General features: G+C 29.0%; 1 protein-coding gene and 1 long non-coding RNA gene across 2 annotated transcripts; both read right to left on the bottom strand.

Annotated features, from left to right (window-relative positions):
- Positions 1–274: 274 nt before the first annotated feature.
- Positions 275–2,858, bottom strand: LOC149057888 (uncharacterized). Its single transcript, XR_016190767.1, has 3 exons — positions 2,721–2,858; positions 2,163–2,659; positions 275–2,101 (listed from the first exon to the last, which is right to left on the bottom strand). It is a non-coding gene; the product is annotated as an uncharacterized LOC149057888 (long non-coding RNA).
- A 15,211-nt stretch (positions 2,859–18,069) lies between these two features.
- LOC149057887 (uncharacterized) lies at positions 18,070–19,997 on the bottom strand. Its single transcript, XM_089222367.1, has 5 exons — positions 19,856–19,997; positions 19,333–19,613; positions 19,154–19,258; positions 18,948–19,053; positions 18,070–18,870 (listed from the first exon to the last, which is right to left on the bottom strand). Exons 1-5 carry the CDS (start codon positions 19,921–19,923, stop codon positions 18,624–18,626), a joined length of 807 nt encoding a protein of 268 aa, XP_089078493.1. The 5' UTR covers positions 19,924–19,997; the 3' UTR covers positions 18,070–18,623.
- Positions 19,998–20,114: the final 117 nt, after the last annotated feature.

Here is a 20,114-nt window from a genome sequence, read left to right as displayed (position 1 = left end):
TTAATTTTTTTTTTTATACATATAATATACATATAACTGTGTATAGCTTTGGTAGATTTAACTAATACAAAATAATGTGTTAATTATTATTATAGATTTAATATATCTATTTAATGCTGTTTACCATATGGATACTTTGAACATGTAAATGCCTATTAGGATTTAAGTTTTTTAATGATAATTTTGTTTTTTAACAAATCAAATATTGTACATCTTCTCATATAAAATATCATTTGAGCACATGCACATTGAATAAAGAAGTTAGACAAGTACATAACACTATGGTACATATGTTTATTACAAATCTGGAAATACAATACTCTGAACTAATTTAATATTAAGTATAAACAACATTTTTTTTTATGTTTACAATTTCAATTTAATACATTTACAATTTCAATTCAAATATTAGTATAATATAAATAATTCACCATACATTGCTTCAATAGTTGTAATATACTTTGTAGGACTAGGTCTTTTTGACCAATCACATGAATTTAATCAATATGTAGGTATTTAAATAACAATGACATACGTCCAAATATACATATAAGGCACTGATCAACTTATATAATTATATTTGATGTAAAAAAAATCATATTTTCAATGTCGCGAACAGGGTTTGAGACCATTGACGCAACTAGAGTGTGCAAAAGGGTCTTTAGTACCTCTTGTTTTTTTAGATTTAACTATCATTATTATAGTGAAATACCCTCAATTTATTGTTTTTAAAATATAAAATATTATAGCACCCCACGTTTTAAATTTTTTAATGTATATTTTCTACTTTAATATGATGCAAGTGATAACCACTAACAAAAACTAGGGAGAGAATAACCATTTTTTAGATTGCTTAATTTTGATTATTTAAATGTTTTTTTAAGCGTTTGATTTGATGATTTAAGGTTCTGTTTAGCCCTGAACCCTGTTCACGACAAAATTCCTCACATATTATACTGATATTATTATGAACCGTTAAACAATTTTACTTTAATAAGCCTAGGACTATGAAAAATCTATTTCAAAATGATGATACAGTTTAATCTAAATGTTTGTTTTGCAGTTAATATGCAAAATATGAGTAAAGATAAAACATGTATTCAAAAAATTAAAACAAACTTTTCAATCACCCCAGACTTGCAAAATTTAAAAATGGTATTAATAATATTCTAACTTGAATTTAGTACTAATTATTATTTGGTGACAACACCAATCATTGACAGAAATAATTTAGTATTTATCATTTATGACATTATACAATGTAGCACAGTAGACTAATGTTTTTGGATGTTTTGATTATTATATATTTTTTGTTAAAGGGCTTGTCTGTAAAAAATAAAAATAAAATAATTATTAACCACATAGCCACTTAAAAATTCTTAATTTGATTTAGGACATAATCTACATATTAAACACAAAATAAATATCTATATTTATGTATATTATCTTTTAAGTTGTAATGATTGATGTTGTCGCCTAATTTAAATTATTTATAAACTTATAAACTAGCATACAAATTATAAAGCTTTAACATTAGCACAATTTTTAGTTTTCAATGCATTTTTTTTTTTTACATTCCGAAAATCGGTTAAATGATTTTTTATGTCCCTCTCCACTTACATTCCTCTTCAACTTTCAGTATGTTCCAATTCTAGTACCTTCAATCACTTGCTTCAGATATGGAGTTCTAGCCCTTCCTTTTCCAGGTTTCCTCCTTATTACGTATCCGATCCATGCTTTTCTTCTCAAGCTTAGCGTACTCCGTATTGATTTTTGATTCTCCTTGAATGCCTCAAATTTTTTTTACCTTTTCTGTCTATTGAATTTTCAGCGTTTTCCAACAATAATACTTTAAAAGCTTTTATTTTGGCTTTCTCAGTCTTCAGTAGTGTCCCAATATCTGCTCCATATAGATATCTACATTCCACACAAAGCCTTTTATAAGTGATTTCTGTTGTCCAAACTTATTCTATTTGAGGTAAAAAGATTTATTTTTTTATAGTAGGCCTGTTTGGCATGCGCTATTCTACATACTGTATCTGTACAACTTTTCTCATCGCTTGTGATTGAACAGGTATGTGAAGTTTAAGTGTTCTTTAAGCTAACGAGATATATTGTTTTATTAATTTTAATTTTTGCAACTACCAACTAGTAAAACTTACCAATAGGTACATTGTACAAATACACTTGCAAAGTATCCAATTCACGTGTGATTAACCAATTTAGGTACTTAAATGTTTGATTAAATTAACAAATAAAATACTTTATTAGTTATTACTTATTACCGACTCACGATTCAAATATTGTTGTTATGACTTATCTTATAAAATTTTAACGTTTAAACTAAATTATAACCATTGTTGGTATGTGATTTACGTTAACCAGGTATAAGGTTTACTTCCATATCATGTAACCATGGAACCAGACTAATCGTCCACAGCGTACAAAACAAATAACAGCTGATCAAAATTAGTTTTACCCACGATTTTACCAATTTTACCTAATCGCAAATCAGCCTAATAAACCATAATATCGTAGTACCCGTATTGTTCAGTGTTCTGTCTTCTTATCCGTAGTCCATCACGGCCATAGACCATAGGCGTGCGCAGGGGGTATGCAGCTGCATACCCTGAAGTTCTGTGAGAGGTGAACATCGACTCTGGAAGATTGAAACATCCAGTTATCAGTTATCAACTACCAAGTATTTGCGAAATACATACTTCTTGTATTATGTAATGGTATTCATTACAATATTTTTTTAATTAAACAGTAGGTTTTTTCAATATTTGTGAATTGTGTATACATATTATCAGAATTTTACGAGCTTAAAATAACTTTCAGGGCGTGTTCCAAAACTGTCCTTAATCTTCTTGGTCTAAACCACGGACTATGATTATTATATTATTATATTATAATATTAATCATAGTCCGTGGTCTAAACGCAGCTATTGTCAGCCTTCTGCATATCCTGAAAAAGAGGCCTGCGCACGCCTATGCCATAGACATAATGTTATGTCTGTGGTTACGGCGTACTCCATAGGTATGGAGGGGTGGTCGACGGGGGTATACGACGTGAGTAGGTATGCCATCACGGCACCACGAGTGACACTAATGGACAATGGTCCGATTACTTGAAATATGACATCATGACAAGTTAATGTAGCGAGTTAGTAGGTACAATTAATATCATTTATCACTATTAGGTATATCTTGGGTTCGAATGATATCGAATTTATTACTTTTAACTTCTGGTCTTTATATTAGATAAGTATTATCATGAGAGATCACATTCAGTGGGGCGAACTACATGATACCCAGTCAAATGGGTATTATAAAATACATTTAGGGGCACAACTTAAGCTTACTGTACCTACTACTTGAATTGATTTGAAAAGTGTGATATCTTTTGCCCTGGGACATAAAAATCCTGATAGCTGCGGTATCTACTGACGAGGTATAACACATTTACACACTATAACTATCTCCCAAAACCACCTAACTTTGAGGAGCAATATCTCATTAACGGATTAACGAAAAATGGAAATTAGAACGTATTAATTAATGAAAAAAATAGTTTTATTCAATTATTAAATTTTAAGTATAGGTTACCATTTGAAAATCAAAAGTTGACAGTGGTTTACCTAATAAATAAAAGGATGAAAAATATAAAAAAGATAAACAATTCTAGAACAGTGTAAATCTACAATTTTGAAAAAAAAAAATTTGAAAAAAGTGAATACTTTTTCAAATAATGAGTGTTGTTTGATAAAAGAATCACTCTGTATATAAAAAATGTATGCCGTAAATAAATATGATTTTTATTATAATCCATTTTATCATTGAGTTTTATATAAAATACAATACAAGTTCAATATACTGAATAATAATAACTTAATAAATAGAAAAAATAAATAATAAAAAAATACAAAAAATTAGTACAATAGAAAATTGCTGAATTTATTGCTGAATTTCGTGTGAATTTTGATTCTGGATGCTGTTGCATAAAATTTCCCACTGGGGTACAATTTCAGATAAACTGATGTCTGATGCGCATGGCATGTGTGACATCTAATCTGTTTCTTTGTTTTGTTTTAATATTGGCCATGGCAGAAAATCCATTTTCGCACAAATAAGTTCTAGGAAAAAGTAATAGCTTTTTTATTGCATTAATTGAAAGTTCTGGATATTCATTATATACTGCACACTAAAAATCTACAAGAGTTTCATTTTTTAATTTATTTTCATAAGTTTTATCACAAGATAGATTGATAATCTGAGTTTCAAGAAGCGTCTTGAAGTTCAAATCTTCAATAGAAATAGTAAAAAGATTTTCAATCCATTGAAAATCGCCACGAATATCTTTTGGGAAATAACTATTTAATGCAATTTATTGATATTTGATTTAAATGCAATGAAATAATTGTTTTGATATAATTGATATTCGCTGAGTCGCCTTCTTCTAGAAACTCACCAAGTACAAAAAACATAATATCAATATTTCCTATTTCTACTTTTTTTTTGTAAATAACTCTTACCGCTCGTTGCTCAACTGCATATTATGGATTATGAACAAACGACCGAGGCTGATCGCATCGGCCATCGACTAGTGAGTAGTGACTAGTCTTAGCACATTTACCGATAAGATAAGAAATATTCCATAATCCTAATAACTTTACGTCATTTATTCTACAATACTAGTTAGACTTCACATTATTATTATAATTATTGTAGAATTAAATAGTAAGAAATAAAATATATAATAAGCATTTATCAATGTACGGCTAAAATAACTGTAATCGTAACCGCGAGTAGAGATAACTAAAGATAACTTTTCCACGGTCATAGAATTGTTGAGGTTTAAATCTCCAAAATAGCTCTGTCGCCAATTTGTGTTTTTCTGATCTGCTTGGCTTAAAATGTTATTTAGAGTGTTAAATTCGGAGATTAACTTATCCAATTGGGGACTAAATTCTCTTAGCGTTTTTCCACCCGAAAAAGTGCCATTTACGCCTAAAATATAACAATATCATTACAAATATTTACAATTTTCTTCAGAAAAGGGGGTCTCAGAGTTAGCGTAGGTTCTCTTCCTAGAACCCTCCTTCGACCCAGGAAGGTTAGAGGGGGGAGCTAGCTTGAAGAAAGGACCTTGCTTATGGATTATTTCAAATTGACGGGTTTTCGCGCGGTTGGGACCAAAAGGGACTTTTTGTCTGTTCACAGTGATTCTGATGGTATAATACGTGGGATTATCGGTTAAGTTACCTTCTAGCTTGGACGAACTAAAGTTACGTAATTACGGCGACAGCCAACGCCCGCCGTATATCTATTGAACGGCCTCCCGAATACGCCGGTCTTCACACCCGCTGGAGTCACGACTTAGGTTGTGTTCTCTACGGATTCGTGTTGTCCGTGCGAAGACGTAGGTATCGGTCATATTTCGCGAACTAGAAAAATCTAACCTAACCTAACCTTCGATACAGATCGCCCCAGCTGACCATAGCTCAAACCTGAAAATAACACCGTTGGATAGATCTTTTCGAGAGGAATCAGACGATACCTCGTTTGCCTTTTTGGGTTCAACAAAGGTGAGTAACTAAATATTTAAATGATACATAATAAACGCGACTCCCGGCGGCGGCGCTGCCACGCACAGACCGGTTCACGGCACGGCGCGTTACGCAGTGACCTAATTTCCGCGCTTTCCGAGTTCCAATCTCGGACGCGTCCCACAACAGTCACCGACAAACACAGTGCCCCCGCACACCGGGCGCCCGGGTCCGCACGGCTCACCGATACCGGCGACTTCAGTCAGCCATGGATCGGAAGGATAGGTTATCTGCTCCCCCGGCGACTTACGTCAGATCACTGATCGACGGTAAGGCCTATGAACTAGGTCAGACCTACAAAGCTCCGGACGGATCGCACTTCATGATAGATAGGAAAGGTCCTTTCTTCAAGCTAGCTCCCCCCTCTGACCTTCCGGGGTCGAAGGAGGGTTCTAGGAAGAGAACCTACGCTAACTCTGAGACCCCCTTTTCTGAAGAATAGGCGGTTGCGCCAGAAACGATAGAATTCTCCAAGGACTTGTATTTGGCGGAAACCCACAGGCTTGGGGAGATAGCTAAAGCGCTGACAGGCAATCCACAGGGAGTGGAGGTAAATTAGCTGTACGACATCTTGGTGGCACTCAACCACCGCAAGTTTGCGCAGTGCAGCCTCTGTTGGTACAGGACACGAGGGTACAAACCTATGCTAACACAACAGGGACTCAAACAAGTAGACCGAACAGCTCGACCGCGGCTACTACCTCCACAGCGGAAGTGAGGATCGGCCAATCGTGAACTTTTCCGGAATCCTAGTGGGCCAATTCGTGCGCCGCTGTATACAAGTTATTATAAAGTATTAATAGAACTATAGTAGTAAGTTATTAACGACATTAACTATATTAAAATTAGAATATAAAGTATACTCTAGAAATTTCAAATATCCACGAATAATATTTTTTAATTATAACAATAAAACTAAAATTATTATTCTTGAACTTAAAATAACTATAAAAAACTGTGTTTGTAAAGTTTTTACTGGAACCATGTTTAAAATTGTCAATATTTCCTGTGCCAATCCTTAGCTATTAACGTTAAACAATTTATACATTTTTCAATTAAATAATTTGTAAATTTTCAATTAAATACATTTTTTCAACATTTGAATCTTAAACGCTTATATAAAAAAAGTGCCTATGTATCTTTAATATTTTCCAACTGCTATTATCTCAAATTACGAGGAGCCTTTTATTATATATACCATAGTTAACCATTTCGAACTGAAATTACTTCTCTATTCCACTATGACGTTATTATATTTAATAATTCTACATAGGATATCTATACAGGGTGATTTTTTTATTGTGAACCAGTTAATATCTAGGGAAGTATAAGGAATTTTAAAATAATTTTTTAATACTTTTCTGTACATTTTGATATCATAATATCATTATTTTTCCCGGTATTTTCATAAGATAATACCACGATTTAATATATAATGTATATAGATATTATCTTAAATTGTGGATAATAGTATAATACACAATAACAAAAAGTCGTAAGTTTTAAGCTTATAAATCTTTTTCTTTTACGTTCCTCATAATTTTTGTAAAAGTTACAAAGGTCTGTGTACCTACTGTGAATTCGACGATTTAATTAAATAGTAATTAATAATTATGAAGCGTCAAAATACGTTATTATCTTTTTTCACAAAAAAAGTAAAGATATTTGTAGTGAAAACCAATCAACCAATCAACAAAAAAATGAAACTGAAATTAAGGTAAGAGATAATTAACTATTAAGTATTGACTATTGTGTATAGCATATTATAATATTAACTATTATTTATTGATAGCAAAAAGTACAATTACCACCAGAGAAAGGAATAGGCAGAACTTTCCAAGAAAAGTGGAAAAAATTGTACCCTTGGATTGTATATGATAATGATAAAGTGTTTTGTTCTCAATGCACAACTGGGGGCCTAGTATTGAGATGTGTTAATATAACACAGGGTTATTATCACAGTGTAATACTGCTAAATAACACGATATTGTTAATTTTGAAGTACTGACCCGTGTTACTGAATTATAGCACCAAATGAATGTGATATGTTAATCATAATTTTACCACATATAAAATCTACGTGGTATCAATAATTATGAGTGTGTTATGATTTTATGAGAGTGTGATTAATAATAATTAATTTAAGACGCATCCGTCGCATTCATTGTTCTATCGTTTATAACATGACAAATTAAATTAACATAATATATTATATTAATATTATTTTATTTTATTACAATGGATGTAATCCTACTTGGTATCCATATTCAACAAATAAATCGGAGACCTAGGTATAGTTATGTTTTTTAGATACCTAATTATTATTTATTAACTATTACAATTGAATATAGTAATAATTTATAATAAATATATTATATATAATAAGTAGGTACTTAACCATAATTATTTTTCCAATTAGGTAATATAAAATCTCTTATATTTTCATATTTGTTTCAGTCTTGTAAAAAATACTTTTGAAATTGTAGGTATTTAAATACAGATACCTATAACTACATCTATTAAAAAACCGTAGGTATTTAAGAAATATACTTACTTAGCATTAATTTAAATAGTAAATGAAAAAAGTCTTTACATACATGCCAAGTATTTATATTTGTTCTTAAATAAATGTATCATAAATATTTTCTGAATGGATGTCTTTGTATCTGTATTTAAATACAATTTAAAAAGTATTGTTTACAAGACTGTCAAATAGATACTTAATTTAAAAAGTTTTCTAAATAAGTACTATAAAAGTATTTATATACATTTACTCAACAACTTTATAAGACAGATTTGTTTATAAATCATATTAATCTATAAACTTAATTATTTACCTAAGTACCTACTACAATACTACATATTTGATATTACTATTAAACTATGTAATTTGGTAGTATATTGGTTAATATAGTTAATGTACAACTGGTTAAAAAAAACTAGAATATCTCCTGTCAGAATTGTTTTTCATTGTATACAATTCTATTGATTAGTTCTATCCAATGATACCTATCTAAATTAGATATTATTAATAAGATAATCTAATAAGTAATAAATAGCAAACTAACTATGGCTCTAAGCATAGGCACAATTGGTGGAGGGGGAAGAGAGTTGATGGTCTTAGCCCTCGAAAAATATGTATTTTACTGAAGTCTTAAGCTCTTTTTATTAGGTAGTTATCATAATCTACATAATTCAGTACCTAATCGTTCTTAGTTTTTTGAAGAAATTATTTTATATACTTTAAAGAATGATTTATTATTGGTGTGTTTTCATATAGTAGATATCAGATTCACCCATAGAGCATAATATAGGTTTAATAAAAGTATTACAAATTTTTAATTAATCTAAGGTATGTATACATTTTTAGAATATAAAAACCAATAAAACAAAGGATTGATCCATTTGATCTTCCAGAAAATCAATTTGTGATATTATTCAGATTAAATAAAACATTGGTAAGAAATTTAGTAAATTATTTAATGCCTTTTTTACCAATAAAAAATAGAAAGTCAGCATTGAGTCCTGAAGTTAGAGTTCTTGTAGCTTTGAGATTTTATGCGCAAGGTAGCTATCAGATGTCAGTAGGACAAGATTTAACATTAGCAGTATGCCAAAAAAGTGTTAGTAACTGTGTACACATAGTTACTGAAGCAATTGTTACAAATCTGGCACACCAATGGATTCAGTTTCCATCTGATGATGAAATTCCTTTAATAAGAGCTCAATTTTATGAAAAATATCATATACACGGTGTTGTAGGGTGCATTGATTGCACCCACATTTATATTGCATCAGTACCTGATGATCCTATTCATAGAGAGTATATGTATGTCAACCGGAAAAATGAACATTCTATTAATGTTCAATTGATTTGTGATGCCTCATGTCGAATAATAAATGTAAATTCTAAATTCCCAGGATCGACACATGATTCATTTATTTGGAAAAATAGTGAAATAAGGAATTATTTAAAAGACAAATATGAGGAAGGAACTTTTAAGTCTTGGCTGTTGGGAGATAAAGGTTATCCATTAGAGCCATTTCTTATGGTACCTTTCCAAGAAAATGAAATTCAACCATATTCCAAAGAAGAAAATTATAATAGAATCCATAAAAAGACTAGGGTAATTATAGAAAGAGTTAATGAGCAGCTGAAGGGACGTTTCCGTTGTTTAATTAAGCATCGCATGTTACATTATCGTCCACAATTTGTCTCATTAATAATAATCGCATGTTGTGTTCTTCATAACATGTGTAAACAAGCAAATTTGGATGATTTAGAAGAAGAACCTGAAGAACCTGATGTTGAATATGAAAGACCAATTTCAATGAATGTAAATGAGGAAATCGGTAGAGCGCGTAATTCTTTTCATAGGCTAGGACAGCAAATTAGAAATCAAATTGTAAATCAATTGCGTTAAATTTGTAAACCTTATACGTCAGTATAAGGTATATGGTTAAATTGTGTTATTTTTTTTATAACAAATCACTTTGATTATATTTTAACTGAAAAATACTTTATAATAATTTTAATAAAATACAAAATGTTATAACTATAACAACAAAATAAAAAATGTAATACTTTCAACAGTTTTAAAAACTTAAATTAATATTAATAAGTCTTCATTTAATAAACTATAAACTATGTGAACAAAAAAACAAAATTAACTATATAAAACTATTTATCTTTTCTAAGGGATTCCAGTATACTTGATGCTGTTATAACTAATGTTTCAAGTGCAATTGCTTTTCTCGTTTCAATTTTTATCATTTGTTCCATGTACATGGGATAATCAATTTCAGTTTGCTCTGAAAAACATTAATTTACAAACAAATTTACATTTAATAATCAACACTCAAATACTATCTGAAAATTAAAAAAAAAAAACATCATTAGTAAATGTTATTAAGTATATTATATTATTTAAATTGATAATTTATATTTATATTTGGGGACTGTCGTCTGAATTATACTCACTTTTACCTTTTTTAGAATTTGTTTTCAACATGTTTTCTTGTTGGTTTATCTATAAAGATTATAATAATATAATAATTGATTATAATTTGATTAACAAATTAAAATATTTGTATACCTCTGGGAAATCAAAAACTACAACATTCTCTGGTACTGGTTCATTATTAATCAAAGCTTCACCAATATCTTCTATAGTTGGGCTACTTATATCCTATAAATCATGACAATTATTTAAAAAAAATAAACAATTAAGTTATTATTGTATAATTACTGTTTGTTGATATAGAGAATTATTCCCAAATCCATCTTCATGATTTACAATAAAAACCTAGGTATAATAAACGTTTTTGGTAATAATATATTTTAATAAAAAAATATTGAAAATAATAATGACATTACTTCTGATACTTCACTATCTATCTGAATTATTGGATCCATTTCTCCGGTTGGTTGGCTGCATATGTTTATTACCTAAACATTAAATTTTATTCAATTGAGAATACTTAAATATATATATATATATATATATATTTATAGGCATATGCCAATAATATATCATTAGTTACTTTTTTTTTAACACAAGGTGAACCAAATTCATGTACTCTTTTGTGTCCTTCAATAATTATTTCTCGGATAATACCTACTATTCTTTCCTCCAATTTGGATAATTTTTCATTTGACGCTTCTCCTCCCCCGGTTGCTCTATAAGAAGATCTTATTTTTGCAGCCTTTTCTTTAACATTTCTCTTCAAGTCTGACCATGTCTTAACAAAATTAAATTCATATAACAATTAAATAAAAACAATATAAAATAAAATAAAATACAAATAATATTAGGTACTAACTCGTTTCCAGTCATCAACACTTTTCCCTTTTGGGCCAGTTGAACATGACTCAAGTTCAGAAATGATACTTTTCCATTTTTTAATAGAATCATCAAAACTAAAATCAGCACTAAATTTGCCTGAAACTAATCGTGGATTGTTTTCTAATAGTGAGACTAGTAACACTTTCTGTTCGTCGGTAACTTTCTTCTGTCTCCTTTAATCCTACAATATAGTAGGTATGAAAAGTTAGTTTGAAATAAGTTAATAGTATAGTTAAGTCAATATTAAGAACATTATAGGCTATAAAATAAATGTTTTTTGAACCAATGTATTTAACTCTAATAGTTAATGGTGAAAAGCATATTAACTCAGTTAAAAATAAGTTAGACTTAGTGCACCCATTTGGTCTCTTTTTTAGCTACTATAGTCACTTTTTTGAAAATAAATATAAATAATATAATGTTTGAGATGGAAATTAAATAATTATTTTAATAATAATTATATAGGTAGGTACTTCTGTTACATTGTAAATTGTAATAAACATTTTTGATACTTTTATGTACTTCTTTGTTGGTGGACATAGAACAGGTAAAAATAGTAATAATGTGGTAGTACCTACATTGATTTTATAAATTTTCATTTACAATTGGACTCTAATTGGTTACTATTTTATAAAAAAAGTTTCTAGAGTACTTAATTTTAACTTATAATTATACTAAGAGCACTGAACTAGGTAATTAATTTTTAATATAACTATTAAACAATAACTAAATATTTTGTCAACAATTTATCTTAATCCCTCTTATAACACAGTACCTGTAGTAATTTAATTAATTATTTAAAATTTCAGTTATAGATACCAAATAATACTTACATAGAAAGTAGAAACAGGATTTTCAGTTTACGTATCATTTTTTCAAATTAAATGGAAATAGTTAAGCCCTAAGTTGTTAGTTGTTACTTTTAATTATTTATGTTATTAATATAATTTGACAATTAATTAAAAATAGGTAAGTTGAAATGTTTTTAAGAAGTTAATGTCCACCTTAGGTAGTATATGAGTTTCAAAGATAAACATTATTATCATACTATTCATACTTATATGGATTATAGTATTATACTAAGTAGGTATAACCAGGGCCGGATTTAGGGGGGGGCCCACGGGGCCCAGGCCCCGGGGCCCCCACAAGATTCTATTAATAAGAGGCCCCCACAAAATGATTACCTTTTTTTTTTTCTAGTAATTTGCAAAACAATATACTATTTTTTTTTAAGTTTGAAAATTGGTGCTATTAGTGTGTGATAAAACGAATCACTAGATTGTGAGGTAATTTTTTCCATTTCTACTTAATTATAAATAGTAAATTATATTATAACTACGCAACTATACTCTGTCCAGAGAGATTGACGGTCGAGCGAGCGCCGAGCTCCTATTTCCCTCTCTTTTGGCATCGTCGTCGGACACGTGCAGCCGGTTTTGTATTTGTATATTATAAAATAACGTTGTACCTTGAACTAATGTACTAAATATTATTTAATGTATCAAATTTTTTATTGAAAATAATTTGAAGGATTTATTTTAGTTTACATTAGCATCAAATATATTTTAATAACAACTTATTTAATGGTTTTGATGTACTAATTTAAAAAAATAAAAAGAGATGACTTTAAAGGTTACTTGTACTTACTTATTAATTGTATTAACATTATATAAATCTGTATTAATTATGTTCAATAAGCAAAATTGACGTGATAAGAAATTAATAGCATGATGAGAGAATAACTCATCGGTAATATAATTTTAAAGTTTTAAAGCATGTAGATCAACTAAAAAATCTTATATTTCAATCTTGTATGGGCCCTGGGGCCCCCACAACATTAAATCCGGCCCTGGGTATAACATTCCTATTGTATACTCTATAAGTACATTTTATAATATATATAATAGAATAAAAATGTGTTTAAAATGTATTGATTATATTATTACAAACAGTTCATATTTTTATTAGTTTTTCAAGTCCCTTATATATGTATTTTATGTGAGAGCCCCTAAAAGAATGCTCTAGGCGGATACTGGGTATGCTCATACCTAGTTTTATATTATGCTAATATAATATGTAAGATTTAAAAGCTGTGCAAAATAATATTGTTTTACCGCAAACTACAGTTGTAGATAAAAACACAAAAAATGCATTTGTTGTCAATGGATATAACAGCTGGAGCAAAGCATTAGAAAGATTTAAAGTACATGAAGGTAAAATATTTAAAGTAGTAATTAATTTTTAATGTACTTGAAATATAGTTTGTTTATTTTAAACAGCCTTTGTTATGTTATAGGTATAAGGTTACATAGTTTATGTAGCTGTTTTTACTTTTAAAATGTATTTAAATTAAATATGCAGTCATTGTTATCTATATGAGCTCGTGTTGTGTTGTGTTGTTTTGTGTGGATATTATTAATTTTATTTGAACTTATTAAAGAATACCTAGTCAGTTTGTAAAAATAGTGTTTAAATTAATCTATGTGAATGAAACAAATTGTTTAATCTTAATCATTCACTATGTGTTTATGTCCTACCTACATGTTATGTTTCATATAGGTATCTACAGCAGTTAAGGCTTCAGCTCAAGTATTCAATAGTCAATACATCTTATGTTACTTATTCATCATTCAAATATTTAAGTATAACCAAAAATACATTTTTATTATTAACTCATTTAAATAATAAATAAATAAATCTATGTTGCATGTTTATGTGTTGTAGTTATCAATTTATACGTTTTGATAAAATATTTTATTATATTAATTTTATAAATTATAATGTGTGTGTGTATAATCATAGGTAGCCCATTTCATATAGCAGCAGTATATTATGCCAATGTAGCTCAAAAACGATCAGAAAATATTTATAATACTTTGAATACTGCAAACTCTAAACAAATGAAATAATCTAGGGCAGCTCTATTAAAAATAATAAGTTCAATATTGTATCTTACTAAGCAAGGGCTTGCCATTCGAGGTCATACAGATAATAACTCAAACATTAATCAATTATTAAAATTAAGATCAAGTGATTCATTGGAGTTGGATTCGTGACTTTCACGCACAGCATATAAATGGACATCACATGAAGTACAAAATGAAATAGTAGGTTTCAAAGTATTTTTCAATCATTATGGATGAAACAATGGACAATACTTGTCAAGAGCAAGTATCAGTGTGTTTTCGTATAGTAGATAACAATTTAAACATATCCGAACTGTTTTTAGGTTTTTTTAAAACTGAATCAACCGATTCCCTAACTTTATTCACCTTAGTATCTAATATTATAACAAATTTCAATCTAACATTATCAGACTGTCGTGGTCAGTGTTATGATGGTGCGGTAAATGTAAGCGGCCATATCAGTGGTCTCCAAAAAAGAATTTTAGATGTTGAAAAGCGTGCTGTATTTGTTCACTGTGTAGCACATACTTTAAACTTTGTAGTCCAAGATGGTATGAGTGTAGATAGATCTCGAGATTTTTTTAGCAATGATAAGATCTATTATAGTGTTTGTACGCTGTTATCCCAAAAGACAAGCAATTTTCAATGCTCTACAAAGTGAACAAGAATTAAATTCTCAGTCACTTCGTCCATTCTGTCCAACCAGATGGTGTATGCGAGTAAAGTCTTTAAAAACATTATACTACAATTATGCCGTTTTAATAAAGTTTTTAGATAATATATCAAAAGAGAGGTCTGAAAAAGGTGCCAAAGCAAGTGGTTTTCCCAAACAATTGCTCAAATATGAATTTTTATTTAATACTAAAGTAATGATTAATATTTTTGAGAGGGTTGAACTTCTCAATGTAGAACTCCAAAAGATATCATTAAATTTCCATGAAGTAAAAATTAAAATTAAACACATAATTTCATCAATTGAACAACAAAGAGAAAGTGGTTTTGATGACTTATGGCTGGAAATTTCAACCAAGGCAAGGGAACTGAATATTCAGGAGCCGAGTGATCAAAGACCTAACAAAAAACCAAAAAGGTTTAGTGAACAAGATTCGTCTCCGCCGGCCCTATCAGTTAATGACAAATTAAATTATTAATTTATATTCCCTTTTTTTAATTTTATATAAACATTCACCCTATGTGGATTACATAAGCAATACAAAAAAACAAGCAACATAATAATAATATTATTATACAAACTTAAATAATCCAAACGACCAAACTTAATAGAACATAATACTTAACATATTATTCAAAATAACCCATAAGGTATAAACAACACAATATAATTATAAAATATAATACATTAAGCCCAAAACTTCATAAAACAAAAACTTAACATATTATTTGAAATAAGCAATAAAAAAAAACAATAGGTAGGTACCTATAATATAATATTATTCAAAATAACTCATTAGGTATAAACAACTATAATATTATATTATCATATTAATCACAAAACATTAAAAACTTAAATAAATCAAACTTAATTTGAGAAAATAACTAGGTAGTTACATAATAATAATTTCTTACTGACCTTTGAAGTGAATTGTTTTAGTTAGATGAGATCGAATTCTTTCAGCAGGTTGACTAAGAGTTTTATTGTGATGATGCAAGCGCAATGTGAAATATGTTTTAAAAATTAAAGCAACTATTTGTAAAAGATGATTGTCTAAGGGTGACTGATCAAGTATATGAACAGAAAGACTAGAAAATAAGGTAGATATTTGAATTTTAGATGAAGCTTTTACTGTTAAATAAGAAATGATATCTTTCTTACATTTAATTTCATTTTCATGGCATTTAAAAATAGTTTCAGATAGTCTACATAGTTTTACAACATCTGTTGAAGGTTTAACTAGGCCGCCTTGGTTTTTTATATTCAACAAAAAACTTTTTGAAGAATCACCCAAAAGTGCTTTTATACATTCTTTACAAGTTATTTTATTTTTTAGTTTTTTCACTACAAAGCCGGCTATATATTCCACTATATCCTTGACACACATATCAATTTTGTCAACATCAAAATTATTTAAGACATTTTTAAGACTGTTTTGTATGTCAGTAAAATTATCATATACATCACTTTCACCATCTTCATAACAAAGTATGTCAATAAATGAATTAGGTTTTTGTGCTTTCTTGGATGAACCAATTGACAGAATTGGTGTTAGATCTATATTCATACAATTAGCACCTTCAGAGCAAGTCATGATTTCTGTATGTATTAACAATCGTTTGTAAGCGGCTTCGAATTGAGCAGCAGTGGGATTGTTAGAAAATCCGCCTCTAGACCTCACTGCTGAGAAAAATATTTCCAAGTGGTCTTGTGAGAGTTTATAAGTAAGCAAGTATTCTAAGAGACCATCTTCAAACATATCTGCCTGATTTAAGATGTTTGATATACTTTTTAAATAAACTATTAGTCCAACAAACCCTGTCTTACGTGAAGACTTAACCAAAGGAATTAATTTATTTTGTTTAACAGGATTACACTTCAGATTTTTTAAGTAAGATATTGATGATTGTATAAAGTGTTGAATATTAATGTTATTGGAAATCTTTAATGGTTTTTTATGTTCTGCCTTACTTAAGTGATTTCGAGTATTTAAAAAATAAAAAATGTTGTTGATATTGGTGCAGAAAGTAATAGTTGAATCACAGTTGTTAAAATCTGTAAGTTTTAGATTGTTTTTACAATATATCATTGCATCAGCAACACTCTGGCTGAATGTCTGTGCAGTTAACCTCACCTTCATCTTTTCTTTAAAATAATTTATGTGTCTTTTCCTAATTTTTGTAGCAAAATGGAGCCCAATACCATCTTGTATTGCTACAAGTTTTTCAAAGTATTGCCATTTTATTGGGTTTCCATTTTCATCATATAACTGTTTCCAGTCTCCAAGAGTATTCCTACAAAGCTTCAGCATATGCGCTGCATCTAAGAATATATGTACATTCTCATTGGTGACTGGATGTTTGAAGAATGTGGAATCAGAATCAGCTGAAAGATTTGCACCTAAACATCGGGCCATTGAAAAGTTTGCAGCAGTTCCATCAAACGTTAATGTTCTAGTAGAAGCACCAGTATCATTAATTTTGGTCAAACACATATTAACTAAATTTGCCTTTTCTTGGGCAGACATTCCATTGGTGAGGAAATAGGCAACAGGAACTTTCCAACGTGAGTTTATAGCTACTACCATAAATACTAGGGCTTCTTTCGCCTTTGGTAAGCCGTCAAAGTCTTCTGTGCCTAAACCTAAATTAACATACCCTTGAATTCTATTATTATTAAAATGTACATCTTCTTTAATAAACATCTCATCCATTAATAAGGCACATATTAATTTTTTCCCTTTGGTTTTTTCTAATTGGTCGACCTTAATTTTTATAGCATTTAAAGACTCAGCAGTGAAACCAGGTGTTCCATCAACTGAAGAATACCAACCTCTTAATGTACTTGGATGAGGAAGATTTTAAATGTTTTACGTACATACTCGTAGGCTGCAGGAGAAAAAAAATTTAATGTCAAAGCAAATGAACGAATTTCTGGAGGAATAGTTCTTGAAGTTTTCATTTTCAAATGTCTCATTAAAATTTGAAACTCTACATTAGGAACTGTTTCCTAAAAATAAATAAACAAAACCAGACTCAAGTAGAATATTGTATTTATATTTAATGTAAAATAATGTAGTATAATAATATAATAGATTTTTATTTTTATATTATTATTGTTTTCTTCGTTTGATAATTTGAGCGATGAGTATTCTTAAAATATAACATTAAACAATAGTAAAAAAAATTCAAAAATTATATGTTGAAGTATTAATACTTTTCGAGATAATTAGTTTACCCACTTAAATGAATCACTCTGTATTATTAAAGAAGAAAAGGGGGTGAGCATGCTAAGTGAATCACTCTATAAAGTGTGTTTACGGAAACAGGGAATACTATCACTCATTACCCTGTAAATATTTTTTAATTCTGTTTATGGGACATTGCAAGTACTAGCTCGAACATCCAATGATTAGTTTAATTACAAATGATCAATGATATAGGTTTTTTCTAAAAGTTCATGTTACCTAGTACATAATTTGTATCATGGTTGTCAAAAGGAATGTCCAATAAACAAAATTGAAAAATATTTACAAGGTAATGAGTGATAAAGTGTTCCTGGTTTCCGTGAACACACTGTATAAACAATCTTAAGAACTCACTTTAAGCATTGTAAAGCAATTATCTGATATTTTATTTTTATCTTTCAAATGCTCAATTAACTCCTGTAGATTTTTGATTTTATTCTTTAAGTATAAGTTGATATTCCTCAATTTTTTCTTTTTCTTTTTTAGTATTCTAACTTTATTTTCGCTAGAAATCCAATATTTTCTTCGGCTATTTGGAGTTGTTATTTCAGATTCTGATTTGAAATCCCCGAAAAAACATTTTCTTTTACTAAAACAAAATTGAAAGTAAACTATTTATTTGATCTTATGGAATACTACATTTCAGACTATTATAATATTAACTACCATGATCTTTTAACAGGTGTCAATGGTAAGTCTTGACTAACTACATCATCTAAATTTGAATCAATAACTTTGATATCGTCCATAGAAGTCATGAAAGAAGTACCAGCTAAAAATAAAAAGCAAAATAAGTTTTTTAATTACTATAGGTATATTATTTATAATAACTATATAAAATAAAAAAAACAATATAGAATTAATGAACTTACATTCATTTTCAGAAATTGGACAGCTTACACTTTTTTCAACTGTACTATCTACATTTGAATGTATGACATCAATATCATTCATAGCAGCCATCAAAGCAGTACCAGCTACAAAAATATATGCAAAATTATTTTTAAAATATCAATTAGTTTTAATAATTTTATTAAATTATCAAAATTACATGAATTGTCAGAAATGGCAGAAATCACCAATTGTGGTTCAGAATGTTCAGATACATCATCTGCATTCAAATCAATGCCAAGAGTAACACAGGCTGGAAAAATACTAGGTACTGATGTTTGTTTTAAAGTTTGCTTAGTGCCAGCAATGTTTAAAGTATAATCTGTTTGTACAAAATGATTACTACATATAACACTGCTTGCAGATTTATACTTAAACTCAGGATCAAAGTTTTGTATAGTGTTAATCCACTTATTAAGATTAACAGCATCCTTGGGAAATCTATGATATTAAGTTAATACATTTTAAAATACCTAAATAAAATTATTTTTCTAATTTTTGTCTCTTATAATGATATTTGTAGCAGTGCCGTTACTAGATACTAAAGACCATGAAGCATGAAGCAAACAATTATTTGGGGAGACCTTACACAAAATCCATTATAAACAGAAATTGTTTAAAATTATAGACCTCAATGATTCAATAATCTTATTTTTTAATGCGACTACAAATATCTTGGATACCTGTGAAATCTTGGACCTCCTTTTAAAGCTCGGCTTTTACATCCATACACACAACAAGTATTAACCATTGTTGTAATTTTGTTTTTTAGTTTTTTTTTATAAATTGCAGAAAACTAGAATTAGTAGAATCTCAAGTCCTCCAGATGACAAGATGTCTAGTTAGTCTAATATTATCACAGATATCTGTGGATATTATTTTCAATTTTGGTATGTTGATAAGATTATGAGAATAAAATTCTGTTATCATTATTTTGTTCAT

Source organism: Diuraphis noxia, unplaced genomic scaffold (genome assembly GCF_037042655.1).
Source record: "Diuraphis noxia isolate RWA-SAM2 unplaced genomic scaffold, SU_Dnox_SAM2 contig0003, whole genome shotgun sequence".
Taxonomy (NCBI): domain Eukaryota; kingdom Metazoa; phylum Arthropoda; class Insecta; order Hemiptera; family Aphididae; genus Diuraphis; species Diuraphis noxia.
The sequence above is the reverse complement of the archived record's forward strand: the minus strand, read 5'-3'. Positions and strand labels throughout refer to the sequence as shown.